The sequence below is a fragment of the Squalius cephalus genome (assembly GCF_949319135.1).
Source record: "Squalius cephalus genome assembly, chromosome: 21".
In the NCBI taxonomy this organism is placed as follows: domain Eukaryota; kingdom Metazoa; phylum Chordata; class Actinopteri; order Cypriniformes; family Leuciscidae; genus Squalius; species Squalius cephalus.
The window spans coordinates 15,208,742-15,231,521 of NC_137142.1; the positions used below are offsets into that span (position 1 = coordinate 15,208,742).

The window sequence follows — 22,780 nt, forward strand, 5'->3', positions numbered from 1 at the left end:
TTAATGTTTCTATTTAACAGAACATCCAATTTTAAAGAGTATCCTCAATGTATTTAGGATAATTTGTATGTTTCTATGTTTTAAGGCTGTTCTGAATCTAAGTGCTGAAGGTGATTCTAAACTGGTGGCTCTAAAAGAAGAAGGTGATGCTTTATGTGCTCATGAGATTTTGGAGGACACCAGAAGACAGGAGCTCGTTCACACCCTTAGAAACATTGAAGATGAGTGGAAAAGAGTTCTGGATATGGCTCAACAATTAAAACATCAGGCAGAACTTCAAAACACTCTCTCCCGGGAACTAAAAGATCTACAGGTCCAGGAAGAGAGCTACCAATCCTGGGTGAGAGAACAACTGCAAATGCTGCACTCTCTGGGGAAGGAACTTCAGCCACAGGAAAAACTAATCAAAATACAGGTAAGAGCAGAGGAAAAAGTTTGTTTTAATTGAAAAGTCATTTTTAGGAATCTTGAATGGTTCTTATCTACCTAAATCTAAAGGTAAATGTTGCTTGCAATGCACATATTGTGTTGGAGAGTAATGTCTGTATATCCTCTAGGCTGTATTAGACCTTGGTGATGAAGCCGATTCCAGACTGGCCAGTTTACAGAGACAAGGAAAAAAATTATGTTCTTATAAAGAGCTTGACAATGAGAGGAGGAGCCACATTGACCAAACCCAGAGAGCGATAGAAGAGGAGTGGAGGAAAGTGCTACAACTTGCCCAAGAGCTCATGAACCAGGTCAAGCATGAGGAATCTCTCTACAGATTGATACAAACCTTCTGTGATCAGGGAGAGGACGCTCGTTCCTGGATTGGACGAATCAGAGAGACCCTGTGTTCTCTTCATGTGACATCTTCCATTCAAGAGAGGCTTAATGGAGTTGAGGTAATAGAGAGGAATATTTAACCCTTAAATGGTGCAGTAAGTGGGTGGGCCTAATTTATGATAAAATGTAATATGTCTATTGAAAATAGGGAAACTACTCAGGTCAAGTGACTTAACTCCACTCATCTCATCTTTATCTAAAAGAATAATGGCAGTATGTTGTAAGAAATCCTCTGGTTTTGAGGTAAATGTTGAGATTTTATGTATTAACTATATTTGTAGGAACTTCCCTGTCAAAATACCGTTTCTAAGCATGATGTTATTTATGTTGAAAACAGATGAAAATCTAAGGGCATACATTGAATTATATCAGATGACTAAAAGTAGCCGACACATCTTAAGCATTCAAAATGGAGGGCTACACAAATATCATTGGTGCATAAAGTGATAGGATGAGTCTTATTCCTTAGTTAAAGGGATAGGTCACCCAAAATTTTTATTTATCCCATAATTTACTCACCCTCAAACCATCCTAGGTGTAGATGACTCTTATTTCAACCAAACACAATCGGAGTTATGTTAAAAAAATATCCTGGCTCTTCCAAGCTTTATAATGGGAGTGAATGGTATCTGAGATTTTGAAGCCCAAAAAAGCGCATCCATCCATCATAAAAGTAATCCTTACGGCTCCTTAAGGTTTAATAAAGGCCTTCTGAAGCGAAGCGATGAGTTGTGTGTAAGAAAAATATCCAATATCCAATATTCCAGTAATGGCCGTACGCGAGTCAAGTTCTGGCGGAAGAGTGACCTCTAACCCGATGCAGATGTAGGAGTAGCGTAAGCTTAGGTAAGAGTAGATGCCTCTCGCTGTTCAAACAAATAGGGCTGGGCAACAAACTCAAGCTTCTCTTATATTCTCATTTTAGACTTCTAATTTGTGACCGGTGTTTTGTTTTGCTCTTTCCTATAAGCTTCCGCGTTTGTCAATAAGTCATGCGTCGGGTCAGAGGTCATCCACCCGAACTAGACTTGCGTACATCCGCTATCGAAAGCCAGTGATTATAGTTTATAAAGTTATAAATATGGATATTTTTCTTACAAAAACGCATCGCTTCGATTCAGAAGGCCTTTATTAACCCCTGGAGCCAAATGGATAACTTTTATGATGGATGGATGTACTTTTTTGGGCTTCAAAATCTTAGGTACCATTCACTCCCATTTTCACTCCCATTATAAAGCTTGGAAGAGCCAGGATATTTTTTACTATAACTCCTATTATATTTGGCTGAAAGAAAAAAGTCATATACACCTAGGATGGCTTGAGGGTAAGTCAATTATGCGATAATTTTCATTATTGGGTGAACTAACACTTTAAGAATCAATACAATATGTCCTGGAAGAGTATACATTTATTAAAAACCTATAAAAGCTACGATTGGCTGCACAAATGCATAAAGAAATAACCCCTTAACGCCTGAATTTATATAGCTGTATATAAAAAAAAAATTATGTGTGTTTTTGCCTTTAAGTAGATGGTAAATAATGTTGAGATTATCAATTTCACTTTTGCACAACAAATAAATAGAAATTTTGGTATGTTGCAAATTTGCGACAACAGGCATTTAGGGTAATTTTTTTTACAAAATGGTAAAATTAATAAAACACATTTTCCCATCTCAGGTATGTAGATTTTATTCATGGCACAAAGTTGTTAGAACTTATAAACTTTAATTGACAAATTAATGAATCTTGACAACAGCAAGAAACAAAACACTCTCCTACTCCCTAACATTGACAGTAGTTTTTATACATTCCATGTTACACTCTGTTTAACTCTTTCCTTGTTTCTCCAGTGCATACATTATATATTCTTATAGTGTTATATCCTAACATGCTATTTTTTGTGAAAAAAAAAACAAACAAAAAAAAATTTTTTTGGCTGAAACCATCTAAATACAGCATTATTATAATATGTAGCCATTAGCCCAATCCAGCCATTATGGACCAATGTCGCAAATTTGCTACAAACAGAAATCTACAAAGTACGTAAAAAATATTCGTCACATGAAGTCTATATGAATAACATAGCTATAGAAGCAATCAATAAGCTGGTACATATTTTTATCTTAGCACAACTTAACTCATTTTGGGCAATTTCTCCACATTTGCGCCCTTGATATGCGGATTTTGCAAACCAAAATATTAGCTTCGGTGAACCGGATGTAGTTCCCACTCCGACCGCTCCTACGAGAAACCAGTGCGTGCAAAAGGTTCCTAAGTATGTATCGAATGTGCACAAACAGGCATTGGGGGAAAACACACGCTATCTCGCCTGCAGTCTGAATGGAAGGGGTTTGTTGCAAATTCGCGACAGTGGGCGTTAAGGGGATAAAAGCATGATAGAAATGTTCTAGATGAATATCCTGTTTTTTTATTGTTTTTTTTTAGGCAGTACTAGCTCATAGATCTGAGGGGGACTGTAAACTTGCTGACCTAAAGATGAAGGGAATGAGTCTATGTTCCTGTGAAGATCTAAAAGCGGACAAATATCAGACAATACAACAGACATTACAAGATGTACAGCAAGAGTGGACGGGAGTTTTGGCGGATGCTCTTGAGCTGAAGAACCAATCAGAATTTGAGGATTCTCTTTCCAAGGACCTTCAGGATCTTCAAGTACAGGAGGAGAGCACTCAATCTTGGATCAAAGAGCAGCATCTGAAGATTGAATTGCTAGGTGAAAATACTCCGTTACAAGAGAGAATGAATGGAGCTCAGGTAAGAGACAAAGCGTGATATTCAACCTTCAACAAATATGTCTGACTTACTCGCTGACATGTTTTATTGGTTTATTTACTCTAGGCCATCCTGAACTCTGAATCAGAGGGAGATTATAAGCTTGCCACACTGAGGAGGAAAGCAGAGGGTTTGTGCTCTCGAGAAGGCCTAGAGGAGAAGAGAAAACAGGAAATCCAACTGAACCTAAGATCCGTTGAAGAAGAATTGAAGAAGGTCCTGGCAAGAGCTCAGGAACTAAAGAACCAGGCTGAGCTCCAGGATTCTCTTGAAAGGGAGCTTCAGAATGTATATACCCAGGAGGAGACCACCTGGTCCTGGGTGAAGAACCAGAAAGATGGCCTGGACTCACTGGGAACAAGCACTCATGGTACACAGAACCAAATTGAGGAGAGACTAAGCAAAGCACAAGTAGGTAGTATAATATGGAGAAACTGAATAAAAATTTAAATTATGAAAATATGATAGTCAAGAACAAGTATACCCCTCTGTCTTTCAGGCAATTCTAAGTCTTCACTCTGAGGGCAACTCTAAGATTGCTACCCTGAAAAGGACAGTAGACCATCTATATATCCGTAAAGATCTTGATGAAGACACAAGACATTCTCTCATTGAGAAAATGAAAAATGTAGAGGAGGAGTGGAAGACAACATTGCAGCAAGCACAGGAGCTGCATAGGTTTGATATAATAATTCTATATGTAAATAGTAATCGCACACATAGAGGTGGGCGATATATCGTTTAGACGATAATATCCAAATTGTTGTCTGGACGATATGCAAAATTGGGATATCGAATATTTCATAATTTGTACAATCCGACCCCCCAAACATGAAAAGAGCTGATAGAAGTTAAAGAGAAAACAAATAACGCACACTATAACCTTCTAAACAATTATATGTAGTGATTTTTAATACTGTAGGGCAGTACTATTCCCGGAAGCAACCTCCGATGGTCCCGTGTCGTCAAAAACGCACATTCATACGTAAATTCGAAATAGTGCGCGCAAAAGCACATGCGCAAAACCGTTTTGGAAAATTATATATTAATTATTTTTATTTTATCATATGTCATTTTACAAAAGGACATTTTACAAACCTACGTTTTGCGCATGTGCTCCCGCACGCACTTTTTCAGTCACAACACAGCAATCAGAGGAGGACGCGCTGAAAACTGTAATGCTGTTCTCTTCCTTCATAACTCGTATTGAGAAGGTTTGAGTTGCAGAGGAATTTGTGACTGTTTCACCTGTTCAACCACATCAAAGTTTCGTAATTAGTAAGTCCGTGCTTTTCTCTTTTTGTTCTTATGTGCTGAAGGGCCGCTGTGCCTTGGTGAAACGGTGTTTGTATGTGAAGAGCTCTTTTCCAAAACGCCATAAACCTAAAAAGCTGCCTCAAAGAACCAGCAAAAGTAATGATTATGAATATGTAAAATATTGCAATAAGACATTTTAATTGTTTATTAATTTCTGTGTCGGCTGCAAAGATGAAGTTGACGATCTACTATTGACTCGCGATCTTCGCAGTAGGCTAGTGAACGCACCGGAGAAATGCACATTTATTAGGCTACATAGTTTTATTTTATTTTGTTTTGGATGGTTTTGTTTAGAACCAGCTTTCTGTAAATATATTTCACATTTTTTAGGCCTGTGAGGCGAGTAGGCTACGGTTCGGTTCGGTTCGGTTCATGATGATATCTACAGTTCAAGCACCTTATGTTGTGATTGCTAGCCTATATTACTTTTTATGTATTAAATTCAGGAAATTGGTGAATGAAAAATGTATTAAAATTAAGATACAAATAATACAAAACGAAATTCGTTTTAAAGAAAGGCTTTGTGCTTTCTGTTTTGAGTTCTCTGTGAAAGTTTGAAAGTCTTTTAGTGCCGCTTTCAGAGCGCGCGTCCATAATGGAGAACTGTCACGTGATATTGTTTTTTCCTCATAAATGCAAACACGAAAAATAAAAGACAAAAGACTTTTTTAAAAAGACAAACCATCAATTTTTGGAAGAAAATGGATGGATTTATAGCGTTTTGAGGAAAAAAAAGGCGTTTTGGGGAAAAAATGGATGGAATTATAGTGTTCTGAATTTTTTTTTTTTACTTTGAATTATCATCATCAACAATATTGTTTGATTTAATAATCACTGTTGCAAGAGGTGCCTAGTTCCATTTTTTTTTTTTTTTATTGTTTTATTTTGTAAGTGGAAAAAGTAGGGGCTACCTCAGATTCTGTTTAGTTAGCTCCTTTATTGTTTTTTCTATAGCCTACAATAATAGGTCAAATGCAGCAAGTCAAAAGACCAACTGGACCTTCTTTGCCAGTTTGCATACATTTCTTTGAAGGATGGCAAAAATATCGTCTGAATATCGATATCGAGATATTGGAAAAAAATATCGAGATATTCATTTTTGTCAATATCTCCCACCCCTACGCACACAGCACTAATAGATGATTCAAATGATTGCAAATAATCATATATTCCGCAGTCTGCTGAAAAGTGTAGTGGAACGCCTGGTGTCCTGCCAGTGTCAGAAGGAACAGCTTCAGTCTCGTCTGGAGCAGGTGAAACAGCAGACAGCTGCACTGCCACACCACTTCCCCTGGCCTGGTTTAGGGGATCGAAGGCACACAGTGGAGCAGGCCAAGAGTCTGGTAGAACGTACCAGAGCCCTGACCCCATCTCTGTCTGCTGTCCGAGCGCTCGGGAGGGAGATGAGCCAGCTGACCCGTGATTCCAGCTGGATCGATCCATCTTGGGCCATCATGGAGGAGTCCATACCTGAGTTGATCACAGAGCTTACGGTGAGACTGTAGGGGAGTGCTGTGCTAAATATTTCTGACTAATAGTGACTAATAGATCATAGAAACCTGATTTATGTGTATGATTTTTTTTGTATGTGTGCTTGCATAGGAGTTTTGTGTAAATCTTGAAGAGGAAATACGGAGAGAGCGGGTTTGTGCTCAGCTAGTTGAGCAGCACACCGTAGCTCAGGATTGGCTAAGAGAGCAGGTCAAAGGTTTCGGTGCCCTGCCCACTGAACGCCAGGGGTTACAAGGCTCTATTAACACTCTTAAGGTCTGTTTGAATTATTTGTTATTATATGTATTTTATTAAGACTGTCAATTTAATGCATTAGTTTAATTTAACTTTAATATATAAAAAAGAAGAGTTAAATATGTTCCCTTATATAAAGGGAAAGATCTTTTTTAATTCCTTTTTAAATTATTATTTTTTTCTAATAGCATCTAATATAGCATCTAATACTCTAATATTTTCCCCTTTTTCCGTCAAACCTGTTAATTTATAAAATCATAAATATTTTATGGTAACACTGTAAGCTTTGAGTAAAATTATCATGTTTCTTAACTTTTCTAGGCGCTTCTTCAGACCATAGACAGGGAGAAGAGAGAAATGAAAGAACTGGATGCTGTTAAAGATTCCCTGATGGACCTATGCACTCCAGGAGGTTGTGATGCCCTGACCTTAGAGGTCAGCCATCTTCATGACCTCTGTGTGTTCTCGGAGAAGGAGATGAGGGAACGGTTATCTGTGTGTGAGGCCAGATTGAGTGAAATCGACCTAAGGCTTGCTGGAAGGGCACAGATTCTCAGGGAGCAGGCAGAGAGCCTCCTGGATGAGCTCCGTGCTCAGGACCACTCTTTAGGATTTCTAGTGGGTAGCCAGAATATCAGCCAGCTACAGGAGAACTGGCATAGATTCAAGGTATTGTGGGAATATGTTAATTATTCTATGTTCAGTTGGTCTGTTCTAAAACTTAAGAGAAAGTCAGTGTATCCAAACCTTCGGCCTACTATTTTCCTTTTAAATTATTTTCTCATAGACATGTGAGAGAGACGTTGAGGCTTTAGAGGGTAAAGTTTGTGACCTTAGTCAGGCCCTTCGAATGGTCCCTCCTGATGAAGAGCCCCCTATTGATGTCATTTCCATAGTGGACAAAGTTACACAACAATATTGCAGGTACATACAGACATGTTGCTTGTCAAATATTAAGCTGTTTAAAACTGAAAGGTCTATAATAATGTATTTAAATTTGTGCTGTCAACGTTAACGCATTAACTCATGCGATTCATTATTTCCAGTTTAACGCGTAAAAAATATTTAACGCAATTTACACAGCATCCATTTTTTCTGCCATCCTTTAAGCTAGCGTTACATTATATGATCACGTACTGTATGCAAATGCTTTTAAACCATTCAAGCGCGACAAGACAAACAAGGAGAATATTGATGTTAATCAAAGAACAAAGGTAACAGAGAGAATTACTCACTGCTCTTGACTAATGAACTTTTGTAATCCTTTAATAAGGATTAATCTTTATTTAATTTATAATTGTATAAATGTAAATATGACATTTATTATGAGTTTATGTGAGGATTGTTTAAAGTTCACTTAAATTAAAAGTTGTTATATTTTTTGAAACCTCATAAATGTAAAAAATTGATAGCTTTCAATTACACTGTAGTTTTGAATGGCTATAATTAATGTTTACAATTGGGAGGGGGGATCAATTTCATTGAGACATCAGTAGCAGTAGGTTATTAGTATTAGTGATACTTTGCCTTCATTCATAAAAAGATGCCATTAAACAAATATTTAAAATAGACTGTCTTTATTCTGTTTCTACATTAATTTGGAGATTAACTGTGAAATTATTACATTATAAATTATTATATAAATATTACATTATATTTTTAATCGCTATTAATCACAGAAAAATGTGTGATTAATCTAGTTACGTTTTTTAATCAATTGACAGCACTAATTTAAATCTGAATCCAGTTGATTTAATTGTACTATAGATAGCATGTTTGTCTCACTGTTATAGCATTATGTTGTATTATATTACAATATAATATTTATTTATTGGATGTGCATTTTGGAGTATCATAATTTTTTTGTCAGTCTGCGATCAAAACTGTCGGAAAGGCAGAATGACTGTGCAGACAGCACTGTGCAGTGTGTGAGACAAGCCTTACAAAACATACAGTCATGGAACCAGATGACACATGCAAATCCTCCCAGCAGCTCAGCCTCATCCATGCAGGTGTGTTTGTGTCTTAATTTGCATGCAGTGTGTGAGTACAAAACACTGCACCTGCAGTATATTGGTACATTTGAACAAGTAAGGTTGTTACACTGTTTCAGTGTAACATACAACATTTTTACTCTTTAGGCTGCAATTGAAGAAGGTGTGAAACTATGTAAAAGCCTGCAGGTGGTGCTATCCCATAAAGAACTCCTGAGGGACTGTCTAGGCCCTGACTTGGCAGGCAAACTTGAAAGAGATGGACTGAAAACCCTAAACGAGGCAGAAACAAACACGAATGACCTTAAACAGGATCTTAAGGTGAGTGTGTGTGACTCAATTATGTGGGATAGTGTTTTAAATGAAATATCTAGTGGTTTAACCAGATGAGTTTCTGTTTCAGAATTTTGAGGAGAAGGTGAAGCAGGAAGCTCAGAGTTTGTCACTAGAGGCTCAAAGAAATCAGTTAGAATCACGGGTACAATTTTCACATTCAAAAACATATTTCTAGACTTTTGTTGTATCAAGCCACACTAACAGACTATGTGCAGCAATAATGTATGCTAAATACCATTTGTAGGTTTCTCCTGTGACACCATCGACCAAGGAGTCTGAACAGTTGGAATTTCTTTCGACCTCATCCTTTATCACTGAGAGCTGCGAAATGATGGATAAACGTGAGGTACAACCATCTAAAAACCCTGAAAGCAAGATTCCTATATGTGTAATCACAGAAACTGCAACAGAAACAGAAGTTCATGCTGCAAGAAAATCACCACCAATATTAGAAACTGACACTGAACAGGCTGATGTCAATACAACTGCACCGTTAACCATGGAGATTCTACCTGAACCAGACATAAGAGTATATGATTCTGCTGTTCCAACAAGCAGCCATGGAGCAAATGAAGCTGAAAATGAGAATTTAATTTCTGTTGCTTTGGAAACAAAGGCTGTTAATGATGAGGTTGCAGATGAAAAGAAGTCCACTTCCTCGTCTGCAGCTCTCCAGAGCTTGGAAACCACAGTGCAAGACACAGACTCTCAGTGCTGTGGAATTCCAAGTCTGAGCTCAAAAGGACAAGAAAGCCAGTTGTCTGTTGAGGTTGTGTGCTTAGACTCTTTTGCTGAAAGAGTGAAGAGTGTGAACATTGAAGCAGTGACTGTAGAATCAGATAAAGAGGAAGAGGGCTCATATATTCAAAATTTTCAAGAGGAACCTGGTGAAAAAGGTGAAGCACAAACAAAAATAGTTGCTGAGCTCATTTTAGATGTGGATACTGTACACATACAGAGTGTAGACACACCCACAGACAGTTCAGTGAGGACAGCCTCTCCTGGTGCTATTGTAAATGAGAATACATTGTGTCCAACAATGGGAAAACAAGATGATGGAACTTTGGCTTCTCCAGAATTTGAAATGTCTGACATAACAAAAGAAGCAATCAGCATTCAGTCTTTTCTTAATGAGGCAGGTATGGTGAGTGTATCACATATTAGTTCAGCAATTGAACCAGAACAGTCACAGCTCACTGAAATAGACACCAACAGACAAGTGCAAACAACCACAGCCCCACTTGCTGAAACGCAAGGTAGTGGAGATGCTGCTTCAAGAAGTATTGGAACATTTTCTTGGAACAATGGACCAAATGCTACAATTGCTGACAGAGAGGGCAACTGGACTACAAATAATGGCCCGCGTGAAATCCAACAGCGATATATTATTCTAGACCTCCCTGAGGGGGCGGAGATGCAGAGACGTCATGCTCATGAAGCTACTCCATTAAGGGAACCTACTGAGACTCAGATTCAGGGACCAGAATGTTCAGCATCAGAAATAATGGAGACCGAAGGTGAGGCAAAATCTGCTGAAACAGAAACAGGGGTTCTAGCCAACACAAACAGACCATTAGAAGCATCAGAACAATCTGAACCGGTTGAAGCAAACCAAAACCTACCTACAAGGCAGGTTGGAGAAGTCATGCATGTCATTGTAGAAGAAGAGACAAAAAAGACCCTGTCAGGTGGTGATCCTAAACCTCCAATCAAGAAACACAATGAGGGAGAAACTGAGATCCAAGCAAACCAGATGAATGTCTCAACACTAGAGGAGAAACCTGAGGGGGAAGAGGCCATGGGTGTCATTTTGAGAGAAGAGACAAAGACCCCATCAGGTAATGAAGCACAATCTACAGAAATTGAGCCTAATCTGACACCTCCAATCAAGCAACGGAATGATTGGGGCACTGAGATACAATCCAAAAGAATGAATGTCTCACTGACACCAGAGGAGAAACCTGAAGTTGAAGAGGCCACAGATGCCATTGTAGAAGAAGAGACAAACAAGACCCTATCAGGTGATAAAGCACAATCCATAGAAGCTGAACCTAAACTGACACCCTCAATTAAGCAGCAGAATGACCGGGAAACTGAGGTCCAGTCAAAAAAGGTGGATTTCTCACCAGAGGAGAAAACTGAAGGTGGAGCTGTCATGCATATCATTAAAAAAGAAGAGACAATTGAGACAAGTGAAAAAGCACATTCCATAGAAGCCGAACCTAAACCAATGCCTCCAGTCAGGCGAAGAAACGATAAAAAGATTGATATCCAATCAATCAAGGTGAATACCTTAACAACATCAGAGGAGAAACCTGAAGGTTTAGAGGCCATTGATATCATTGTGGAAGAAGAGGTAAAGATGGCTCCATCAGATGATAAAGTACAATCCCTAGAAGCTGAACCTAAATCTACGCCACCAGTCAGGCGACAAAATGAGGGTGAAACTGATATCCAATCGAACATGGAAAAAGTCTCAACAACACCAGAGAAGAAACCTGATGGTGGGGACACCATGCATGTCACTGAGGAGGAAGTGACAAAAAAGGTCACATCTGTTGATGAAGCACAATCCATAGAAGTTGAGCCTCAACCAATGCCACTAGTCAGAAGACAGAATGAGAGTGAAACTGAGGTCCAATTTGACAAGGTGGATGTCACGCCAACACCTCCCACCAGACGACATAAAGGTGATAGGTTATCTTTAAACATTGAATCACAGATAGAGGGAGAAATATTTCCCACCCCACCAAGCAGAAGACGTAAAGAGAAAATGGGAAGTGAAAGTTTTTCTCTTGATTTAGAGTCCCAACCCACACCACCAGAAAGACGACGTAAAGAGAAAGAAGGTAGTAGATTATCACTCAATCTGGAGACCCAACCCACACCACCAGCAAGACGACGTAAAGAGAAAGAAGGTAGTAGATTATCGCTCAATCTGGAGACCCAACCCACACCACCAGCAAGACGACGTAAAGAGAAAGAAGATAGAAGATTATCGCTCGGTCTGGAGGCCCAACCCACACCACCAGCAAGACGACGCAAAGAGAAAGAAGATCAAAGACCTTCCCTTAGTTTGGAGACTCAACCAACACCACCAGCAAGACGACGTAAAGAGAAAGGAGAAGATCAAAGATTATCAATGGATCTGGACACTCAACCCACTCCACCATCAAGAAGACATAAGGATAAGCCAGAGAGTGACACATTATTTTACAGTGCTGAATTAGCAAAAGGTGATGATGGACAAACTGGTGAACATAAAGACAGCGAAGAGCCCATTGTTAAACCAGCTCCACCTGTCAGACGCAAAATTAGTAAAATAGAAAGTGATGTGACATTAGCAATTTGCAAAAACCAAGAAGAGAAAGAGACCTTTGTGAAACCTACACCACCAATAAGAAGGAAAGATAGCAAAGTTGAAAAAGATATAGTCGCAGGTGCTTTTGTATTGAAAGAAGAGATAAGCATAATTAAACCAACTCCACCTCTGAGACGAAATGACAGCCAAGCAGAGACTGAGATAGTTTCCACCACTTCTAAAAGTCAACTTGAAGAAGTCCTACCAACTCCTCCAACCAAGCGAAAAAAAGATCAAATAGAAGCTGACAGCGTTCAATTAATGCCAGAAGAGCCACAGGTGATACCAACTCCAACAACCAGCCAAAAAGAAAGTTCAGGGAATGAAATGGTTTGTGCAAAACTGGAAGTGGAAACTTATGTTGAACCAATAACTAAACAGGAAGATAAAGAGGAGTGTGACACCAAGCCATTGATTGGTCATGAGCATCAAGAGGAGGGGGAGGACTCTGATTCCTTGGTCCCAGAAACTATAAGTGTAGTCAGCCAAACAGAGAGCATCAGTGAGATGCAGGTAACTTTAATATGCATGATTTTACCAAAGGAACAAACCTGCATGATGGTGTGGTATCTGCATGTTGGACTCTGATGGAGATCTTCAACTGAGGACGTGTGCTTCTAGGGCCAAAATGAAGTGTCTCCATTACCAAGCACAGCTAACACATTTGGTTTTAACTCTGATGGAAAAAAACAATCTTCTAACAAAGTTACCATTAACACCTGTGGCTCCTGAATTGGATCCTTTTTATGTATTTATATGTTGGTCGGGCTTTGGCTGCCTTGCCACAGAGACAATCCCATCACATTTTGCACCATGCACTGCCTTTTATCAGTGAATAAAGATTTTGTTCTTTTAATATTGTCATGCTCATAGAGAAGGCATAGATATTTGTTCTGTTCCCTCTTCTCTTTCTTATGGTACTTTGTATGTTTGGAATGGCTTTTTGAGTTTGATTTTGTGTTTTTTTTAAAACATAGTTGATTTTGATTGCTTGAATTTACTTCATTTACTGCTCTAATATCTCAGTTGTCTACAATATTTTATCCTGTGCAAGTAATATTGTATTTGCTAGTCTTCAGTTCAACAATTAGTTTACTCTGTTATATTATTTTATGTGTTGCAGCCACAGGATCAAGATGTGGATTTTTCTCTGCAAGTTGGTCTAACCACTGAAATCTCTGAAAGTCCACAAGAGGAAGAGCCAAAGGGACCCACAATGAAGGATATCTTTGTGGAGATCAAAAACATGACTGAAAAAGGACTAAAAAGTGTACTCATGGAGGTAATATTTAAAAATGTACCACTATATCATCAAATTCAAAATACTTTCAATCAATTTAAACTGTGTCAATGCGTTGTACGGTACATTTAGAATAAACAAACAGGAATAAATGTGCATTGTGTCAGCTGTCCTTTCAGAAAGCTTTTATTCTTTAGGGTATACCACATGAAAGTACAGAGAAACTTCTTGACACGTCCAGCGCTGATCTTGAAGCTCAGTTAAAAAGACTAGTGTTCCAGTTACTGGACCTTCGAATTTGCCCAGCTGCTCTGAACTCCGCAGACATGGCTAAACAACTAGAGGAGGCTGAGGTGGGTCTAATATTTTTCCTTAGCCTTTTTCCTATTTAATATGTGAATGCAGTGTTACTGTTTCTTTTTTAAGTAATCATTTTTATAAAAGAATTCTAAGTTATGGCTGAAGGTGAGCTCATTCAATATTTTCTACTGTATTGTTATACTATTTTAGGAATGTAGAAGGTGTGCCCAGAGACAGGTATATATGCTGTCTAGGCAAGACCAGGCTAATGGAGACATTGGCACTGGCACTAATGGCACAGTTCATGACCCCGAGGGCATGCAACAGCTAAGCGCCCAATGGAGTGCAGTTTTGTGGGATGCAGCAAGCTCTGTTCATTCCAAGGAAGTACAACTACAGATGGTTACAGATTTTGACAGACAGACCAAGAAAGTCAAAACTACTCTGGAGAGACTCAAAACTGAGCGTGAGGCACTAAGAACGTGAGTATTTACTATTAAGCAAGTTGATTTTTATACTTATCACTCTGAAAACGGAGCAAGTTTATTGCTGAATTAAACCTCTGGTTATTAGAATGGAAAACAAAAATGTGTCTTATATATCTCTAGATCTCCAGCCATGAGCAGTTTTGCTGAGGAGGAGAGGCTGCGCTCTTTCTTGAGAAACATGGAACAGGAAAGGACAGCTCTCGGTGAGCTAATTCAAACTCGTGCAAAACTCTCCCCCCACCTCAGTCAGCCTGAGAGACAAGCAGTGGAAATACAGCAAAACAACTTGCAACACCAGTGGAGGGCCCTGGAGAAGGATGCAGAGATTGCTCTTTACATGGTTAATGCTTACGCTAAAGAAAGTGGCAGCCTTCTTCAAAATGTCGGTGCCTTAAAAGACCATCTCAAGAACATTCAGAAAACCTTAGATGCATTGAAATCCTCACCAGTTTTATGGGATGGCAAGAGAGCTCAAGAAATTATGAATATAAATGCTGATCTCACTTCCACCCATCAGCAGTACCTCTACCTTCAGAAGACCTCTGAGGCACTTGCCCAGGAATTCCAATTCAAGGCAGAGACATCCAGCGTAGAGCAGGACCTTCAGCATATCAAAAATCAGCTGGATCAAATAGGCGAACAGTTAGCAGCTGCAACCCCTAGCAGCAGCAACCCAACGTTAAGTAAAATTGTAAAAGTAATGACAGATGCTCTAGCTTGGGCCAAGCAGACAGAATTTGACATCAAAGGACGCCAGAAAAAGGTGTCTCTGCTTCCAGAAGAGGTACATCGACAGATTAAAGATTTAAAGAAATTGCAGTCAGAGATGAGCTCCAAGCAAGCCCAGTTAAAGGCTTTGGTTGAGGAAGTCAGTGAGCTTATTGGTGACCTAGATGAGGATGATGTTTCAATGGTGACTTCATCCTTGAAAGCCCTAGAGGATTTGTCCAAATCAACAGCAGGAAAACTGGCCAAGGCAGTTCAGGAGGTGGAGTCAGGGCTTCAAACCCGGGAGAAGATGTCAGAGCAGATAGCAGATGTTGATTCCTGGGTGGTTGGACATCTCTGGAGGGAAGCTTTGAGGAGAGAGGATTATCAAAGTTTGAGTCCGGCAGACCTGGATCGCAGGTTGAGGCAGATCCAGGAAACTCTTGGAGAGGCAGAAAAGCAGTCCGCAGTCACTGAAGCTCTTCTGATGAAAAGTAATGACATTGCATCAGAGCTACATGTCTCAGAGAGTACTCAGCTCCATGGGAAACTCACCAACCTTCAAGAAGACATCAAGGATATTGTTATCTATGAGAAAGCATGTTGCCAGAAAGTTATGGATGTCATACAAAGCCAAGAATCCTCTCAAAGGAAGGTATCATCTCTTGAGAACAGCCTGAGACAAATGTTAGTTGATTTAAAAAGACACAGGTTTCCTGTTACCAAGGATACCCTCTCTGTTATCGAACCCTTTAAACAGATGATTGTGGAGCGCAAATCTCAGGTTGAACAAGTCAGTCCCTGTGCAGAGGACAAGAGAAGAGAGCTATTATGTGTTATCACGGAACTGCACCACAAAATGATCGATTTGGATCTCAAAGCACAAGCTCATGAAAGGTACTTGAGTCTCAGTCAGTGTATTGAAGGTCTAAAGGAAGAAATGGAGGCTCAGATTCCAAGGACCAAAGATGAGAGCATCAACAAAGAGGAACGCTACAGAGCCTGTCAGAACCTACTGATCCAAATCCCTTTAATAAAACTCTTGTGTGAGGAAACAAGAGTTGAACTCCAGGAAATCATAGCAGATCTTTATCCATCTCAGATCTCTGCTGAACAAACAAGACTCAAGCAAATCTTGGAAAGTCTCAAAACCTCAGAATTGACAGTGAAAAATAATCTTCAGATACTGGAATGGGATCTGCTGAAACATATTCACTACCCATCAGAAAAGAGAGTACTTCAGCAGTTCCTCAAAGACACCAATGAGGAGCTAGAAAAGCCTTGTTGTATTGAACCAAAAGGAGGAGTAATTGAAAAACAATTAAGAAAGTGCCTTGTGCTCAGAAAGACTGTAGAATCTAGAATGCACGTGCTTGAGTTTCTTGAAAAAAAGATTGGAGCTCAACCTCCACAGGACTCCAAACAGCTTACTTGCTTGAAAGATATGGTTTTGGAAAGGTGTGATCAACGAATGGTGAGTTTATGATGCGTTTCATCTTCGACTCAAAATTAATGGACCTATTTCTTTGCAATATAATTGATATAAAGATAAATGTTTAGAAATATACATAGAAACTTTATTGAAAATATACATTTAAGCATATAGACTTCAAGGAATATTTTTTGCTCTCTTTCAGGTAAGTTTAACTAAAGCCAAAGAACTGTTGAGGAACTACAACAAGGCAGTGATTGATACCATTCGGTTCCTCCAAAGAGCTGCATTGGTCCTTCTTCCCTCAATCTGCTCTGCTAGAAGCTGCTCAGAAAGACTCAAAGACACTCAGCAGGCGTTATTGACCCTAGACACAGAGTTCCAGTCACATATTTCACAGCTCCAAACTCAAAATCTACAGCATCCCTGCTTCAATCCACAGCAAACAGAATTTCTACACATAGAGCTTCTAGGCGAGCTCTTGGTCAGGCTATCGACCCTCAAGGCCCAGGCCCAAATACAACTAGAATCTCTGAAGAGGTACATTGTAGGAAACCTTATTGTATATACTTTAGTGTATAAGAACACAGAGATCAGAGTTTTTCCTCACAGTAAATGATCATAATCACTAATGAATTTGTGAGAAACTTAATAAGCATTTATTTTATATACAAAATGCTCACTGTGTTTATCAAATCTTATCATCACCATATGTCCTGTCATCAATTTCTAAATGCCCCATGTGTAAAGTAACAAATTTCTTGTCCATAACAAGGTGTGTTGAGTGCCAGAAACATTCTCGTAAATGCTATGAGGAGCTTTGCCAGCAAGTGAGAGACTCAGAAACATTGCTATCACAATGTGCTTCCAAAAAAAATACTTCACACAAAGACTGCAAAGACCAGCAACTGAAACTCAAGGTAAAGGCAAATAAGACACTTTTCTGTAGAACGGCTAGCATTTGTTAGCATTAGCTCCCAATATAACCGAAAGATCTGTATCATTCATCTGTTTTGCCAACTTATACATTGAGATACATATGGTTTGGCTGTTAGTCTAGTTTATTGAAACATATTCCTTATCTTTTTAGGCTGTAGGGGAAGAGGTTGCCATGCTTCTTGGAAAACTGGAGAATCTGAGAGAATGGTGTTCATTATATGGATGTAGAGCCAACAGGGTGGATGCAGTGAGTGCTGTCTGGGGGCAAGTGGCAAGATTGCAGCGCTGCGCCAATGATCTGCAGACACGCTCAGGACAAATGGAAGCAGAGTGGAGCTGTGTCACAAGGAGTGTAAGTGCCATGACCACAACTGATAGCGAGTATTTGACCCTCTGTACATCAACATTAATGTGAAATAACAAAAAAACTTGAAAAAAGCTTGTTTTCTTTTGCTGTCATTTTACAGGTGGAGCAGGCAGCCGGTGTGTTGGAGCAGGTGGATGCAGAACTTCCAGACAGCGGCAGAAAGAATCTGACTGGTGACGAACTGCAGGAACTGCTGCTTTTCTGTTCCCAGTATCAAGACAGACTGGACTGTGAACACAGAGCTCTCTCTGCATTGGAATTAAGAGCTGCGAGGTTGCTTGGTGTTCCCCCCCACCTGGAACAGGCCCCACCCATTGAGCTGTGCCAGAAACTTCATGCCCTGCAGGAGCGTTACCATAGGTCAGAAATCTACTTGGTTTTCAGTTTTCTTTTCTTTCATCATATTCTGAGATATTTAAATTATTGTTTTCTCAAAACATTAATGACTTTTGCATAATATTTCCAATTGTGGACTCCATGTGCCAGTAATCCATGTGTTAATTCCAAATCAGTGGGCTTACAAAATAAAGTGGGTCAATGTTGGATGCCAATGTCCCGTCACAGAGTGGGCCAGCAAGCACATGCCGCCATCAGAACATTAAACCACACAGTCTCAGCTAAATATTTATATTTAAGTTTACTTATATGCATTTTTATATTATGCTGAACAAGAACATAACAATGTATGGATTCTGGGACATGCATCAGCATTTATAGCATCCATTTTGCAGTATGGAATTGGACTGAGAGTTTAACGTATTTTGACTTGTATGTTCTGCAGTCTGAAGGAGCGGAGCACTCAGGGTCAGAGGGCAGTAAGAACAGAGGTGGAGGAAAGGGGGCGAGTGCAGGAGCAGCTGGAGGGAGTCAGAGAATGGCTGGAATCTGCCACCTCTCTCCTCTCTGTATTAGAGCACGAACCCAGCAAGAAACAGCTACAGGTTAGTCGCCTGGCTTGACTTGTGCTTTGATTAACTTCATTCAGTTTCAATGTTTTTTTTTGTTTTTTTTACATTGCAAAGTTATAATCCAATTCTTTAACTCATGTCCAGGATAGGTTAGTACAGTAAGAAAATCTATCGCTCCAGCCTGAGAATTACTAATGCTTATGAGATGGAAAAAAAGGAAGGGGGATTTGCCATTGACACAATGTTCCATTTGTCCCTGACTGCAACCGGCAATCTTCATTATCTCTGCTCTGAATAATACCTCTCACATGTGAAGTCCCTTTTGTGTTGGGAAATAACTAGCATCAACTAACGACACTACTAGCTTGACTACATTTTTTCAGTAGCATGACAGCTGATCTTTCAAAACAGTGTTGTTTTTTTAATTGCAGTGTAGCAGCAGCAAAATGCCTCATTGGTCCCTAATGATTCCTGTTTTTTTATTTATTTTTTGTAGTGTAGATTCAGTGTTATCCCAGACTTAACAGATTTAATGACATACTGGAAAAGCAAAACAAATGCACATACAAAAGTGCAGATGCACATTTTACACATGAATAAACCTGAATGGACACTGACAGACTTGAATGCTGTAATGTGGTTTGTGTCTGGGCTGCAGAGATACTGTACTACTGGCATACAGTGTGGTTTAGTCATAGCCGGTTTTTATTGCTAATTATCGGTTGTCCCAACAAGGCTGTTTCGAGTGACAAGCAATTTGTAGAAATGGAAACCAAGAAATCGTCAAAATATCCTGTTGTTTACAGCTTAACACAACTGTTGCTGGTTAAGACAAAGCTTTGTGCTTTATCGCTTCATGTCTAGTTAGAACTCTGTGTGAAAGAGACTGTTTTTTTGTTCCATCCAATCAATTCAAACACACACACTCTTAAAGATTTTTAAACAGTTATTCTCTTTCAAACACACACAACACTGCTGCAGACTCTGCTGTTTTTCTCTCTCATTACCACACACAGATGAGAGGGCTAGTGTGTTAGTGTTCTGGTTAAATAGCTGAGTCAAGTTAAACATTCCCACACAATCTTTCTTTTCACTGTTTCAGATACACACACTCTCCTTCTCTCTTTTCTCTCTCAAGCACACACTTTTGATTCAGATTTTCCCACACTCACACACACCTGTAAGTGGATCCTCCAGGTTTGATCCCAAAGCCAATAATGCACTCTCGCTCTTACTCACACAATCCATCTTTCAGTTCAGTTTGCTCAAACTTGTCCCATAAGATATTGAAAAATGCTAACGCAATAAAGGAACAGAATGTGTAGGAATGAGCATAAAACCATGAAGAACAGAGGTCCTAATAAAACACAAACAGCCGCCAAATAGAATGATCTGAATGGATAATCTGTTCCTCCTCTCTCTCTCTCTCTCTCTCTCTCTCTCTCTCTCTCTCTCTCTCTCTCTCTCTCTCTCTCTCTCTCTCTCTCTCTCTCTAAAGCATGACTCCTTTCTGACTATAAATCCCTCTGGGTTTTTGGTAATTTTGAGATCTTGTTTATGCAGCCTTTCTTCCCATCTTAAATGGCTCATTATAATATAAATAGGGGTTAGAAGCTTTATCTCACTAACTGGAGCCGGAGAGGTGAATAGGGTTGAGAGAGCGAGAGAGCTTTTTGAGTGAATTGTCCTGGTTCTGTTATCTTAAAGCTTGAGGGACTCAGAGCATCATCAGTGACTGGGTCAACCAGCGAGGCTAGTGCTAAAGAGTGGTACTGGTACTGATATGCATAAACCGAATATCGCATTGTGCATCGTTTCCATGTGCTTTATGATGTTCCTATAAATTTACAGTAAGTGTTTTCTTCATTATACCGGTTTTTGTTGCAATTTCCTATCCAGTAGAATCTCAAAGTAGAAATTCTGGGCACCTTCCCACTCTTAAATGTATAACCTATTTTTATATATATATTTAGTCTGCTAAATGTTTGCTAATATTTGTTACGGTGTACAAAAATGAAAGAGCCTGAAGGGAAAAGCATAGGTATTGTTTTTATACCTCGCTGAGGATAAATTTATTAAACAATACTGCCTATTTTTATATATATACAAATATTCATAATTTCTCTTATGTTTTCAATTTCCTAATTAATAATTTGTTTGATATTTTGTTTGACAAAGTAAAACATCTAAAGGTGTACAGTAACTGTCCTGATGAAATTCTCTTTTAAAAAAATCTTACAGTATGTATTATTCCTTAAAAAGAAGTTAAACAATTTTGAATGAAAATATAATCTTTTTTAAACAGTAAATTAGTCTGGTGTATAAGCATGAAGCCATTTTGTTTTCCCAAGGACAAGTAAATTAATTGTATGATATGACAAGGTTAGTTCAGGTAGTCTAAAATAACATTTCTAAGAACTTGGCAGTGACCTATAAAACTTTTTATATCATAATGAATATAATTATATTTTCACCATAGGAACAACCTTAAGTTTTATAGTCACTTTGCCGAGTCAGTTCTGCCCTCAGTGAATGCCTGTGTTACGTGTGTCACTTTTTCCATTTTTGTTAACGATGAGCTCTGGTTTGGAAAAAACTCTTTTACCGAGAAGTATTTTTTAGACGAAATGGATAAAATGGAAAAATGGTTATTTGTGCAGTACATATATGTACTCAATACTAATGTTACCTAATTGATGAGTAATGTCCCTTTTCGTCAACAGGAGGTTCACTCACAGCTGTGCACCCAAAAGGCCGTTCTGCAGCGTATTTCAGAAAGCTTGAAAATGATGTACTCTGATAAAAACACACCGATTCCCGAAGAGATAGAGGGACTGTTACAGGAAGTCTCACAGTCATTACAGGAAGTGGAGGAGCAGGTTTGATGCATTCTATGGTTTGATATGTTTCAGGACCCAGATTTTACATTCATCAAAACAGACCTGCTATTTTTTGGTTGAGAACTCTTCCTTTATACTGTATGAGAATTTTTTTTTTTTCTTAAATTAATATCAAATGTTCTTGTTTGAAAAGTACTGAACTCATACAACTAAATGTGCTTCACACACACCCTGTAAACATCACTCTTCCTGCAGTTTCATCTCATCTTTAATGAATTAATCGAGGAGTCTATAAGAGTCTATAAGAGTTAGATCCCTGCATCAGAGACACATAATCTGCACACATTCACAGGTGTAAGAGGTGTTGCATAATCCATATACACATTCAAACACACACACACACACACACACACACACAGACACTCATACTCCTGTTACTAGAGTTTTGTCTCATAGACACTTATTGTATCCATGTGTTTAATGATTTTTAAAAGTGAATATAGTCAATTTGTTTGTTTCAATTGAAGTTTTTATGTCCATTTCATTGTCCATCTGTCTCGCTCACAGGTGAAGACAGCCGTGGAGAAAAGTGGCCCACTTCACAGGATGGGTGCTAAAATCTCAGAGATTAAAGCAGGTCTGGGATCAGTTCAGAGCTGGTTAGAGCAGAAGAGCCAGAACTTCAATGAAGCTGAGAGCACACAAAAGGTCAGAAATTAGTTTAGTCTACTTAGACTAAAACCTGTTTCACAAATTTTGTATTGTAAGCGTATATTCATATTAGAGCTTATGTGACAGATTAAAGTGTAGCAGATGTAACGCTTCATGTACGGTTTCGGTGCAGATATGGACCTGATCTGGGCCGACACTATGTTGCTGTCTGGGGTTTTTGTATTTGTGCATGCTAAGGTCATTAGCACTTATAAAGATGCACTATAAACCAATTTATGAACAATCTTTTTGCAATTAATGAAGAAATGCACAGTAAAGTGTAGTACTTTACACATAGTTTAGAAAAATATATTTTTCAAAAACAGTTGATGCACGCTCCAAATAATACATATTAAAATGTATTAAAGATTTATTAAATTGATTTAAGTTATTAAATGAAATGCACAATGTAATAGCCCATAAATCACTTTGATTTTTCATACTGTACTGATACAGTATGTTACAGAAAC

At 38.9% G+C, this 22,780-nt stretch overlaps 1 protein-coding gene across 2 annotated transcripts in view; it reads left to right on the forward strand.

Annotated features, from left to right (window-relative positions):
- The window catches only part of syne2b (spectrin repeat containing, nuclear envelope 2b), a 122,506-nt gene that overhangs the window by 37,902 nt on the left and 61,824 nt on the right, over positions 1-22,780 (forward strand). For both annotated transcript variants that reach the window (XM_079856233.1, XM_079856232.1), the window contains 24 exons: positions 86-415; positions 558-887; positions 3,276-3,605; positions 3,690-4,034; positions 4,123-4,301; positions 6,118-6,433; positions 6,543-6,707; positions 7,008-7,355; positions 7,474-7,610; positions 8,557-8,698; positions 8,828-9,001; positions 9,084-9,158; positions 9,261-12,890; positions 13,501-13,659; positions 13,815-13,970; positions 14,128-14,399; positions 14,526-16,587; positions 16,751-17,085; positions 17,321-17,465; positions 17,636-17,836; positions 17,952-18,211; positions 18,633-18,792; positions 21,483-21,638; positions 22,167-22,307. In XM_079856233.1, the coding sequence (XP_079712359.1) occupies positions 86-415; positions 558-887; positions 3,276-3,605; positions 3,690-4,034; positions 4,123-4,301; positions 6,118-6,433; positions 6,543-6,707; positions 7,008-7,355; positions 7,474-7,610; positions 8,557-8,698; positions 8,828-9,001; positions 9,084-9,158; positions 9,261-12,890; positions 13,501-13,659; positions 13,815-13,970; positions 14,128-14,399; positions 14,526-16,587; positions 16,751-17,085; positions 17,321-17,465; positions 17,636-17,836; positions 17,952-18,211; positions 18,633-18,792; positions 21,483-21,638; positions 22,167-22,307 (10,548 nt within the window). The remainder of the gene's footprint in view (positions 1-85; positions 416-557; positions 888-3,275; positions 3,606-3,689; positions 4,035-4,122; positions 4,302-6,117; positions 6,434-6,542; positions 6,708-7,007; positions 7,356-7,473; positions 7,611-8,556; positions 8,699-8,827; positions 9,002-9,083; positions 9,159-9,260; positions 12,891-13,500; positions 13,660-13,814; positions 13,971-14,127; positions 14,400-14,525; positions 16,588-16,750; positions 17,086-17,320; positions 17,466-17,635; positions 17,837-17,951; positions 18,212-18,632; positions 18,793-21,482; positions 21,639-22,166; positions 22,308-22,780) is intronic.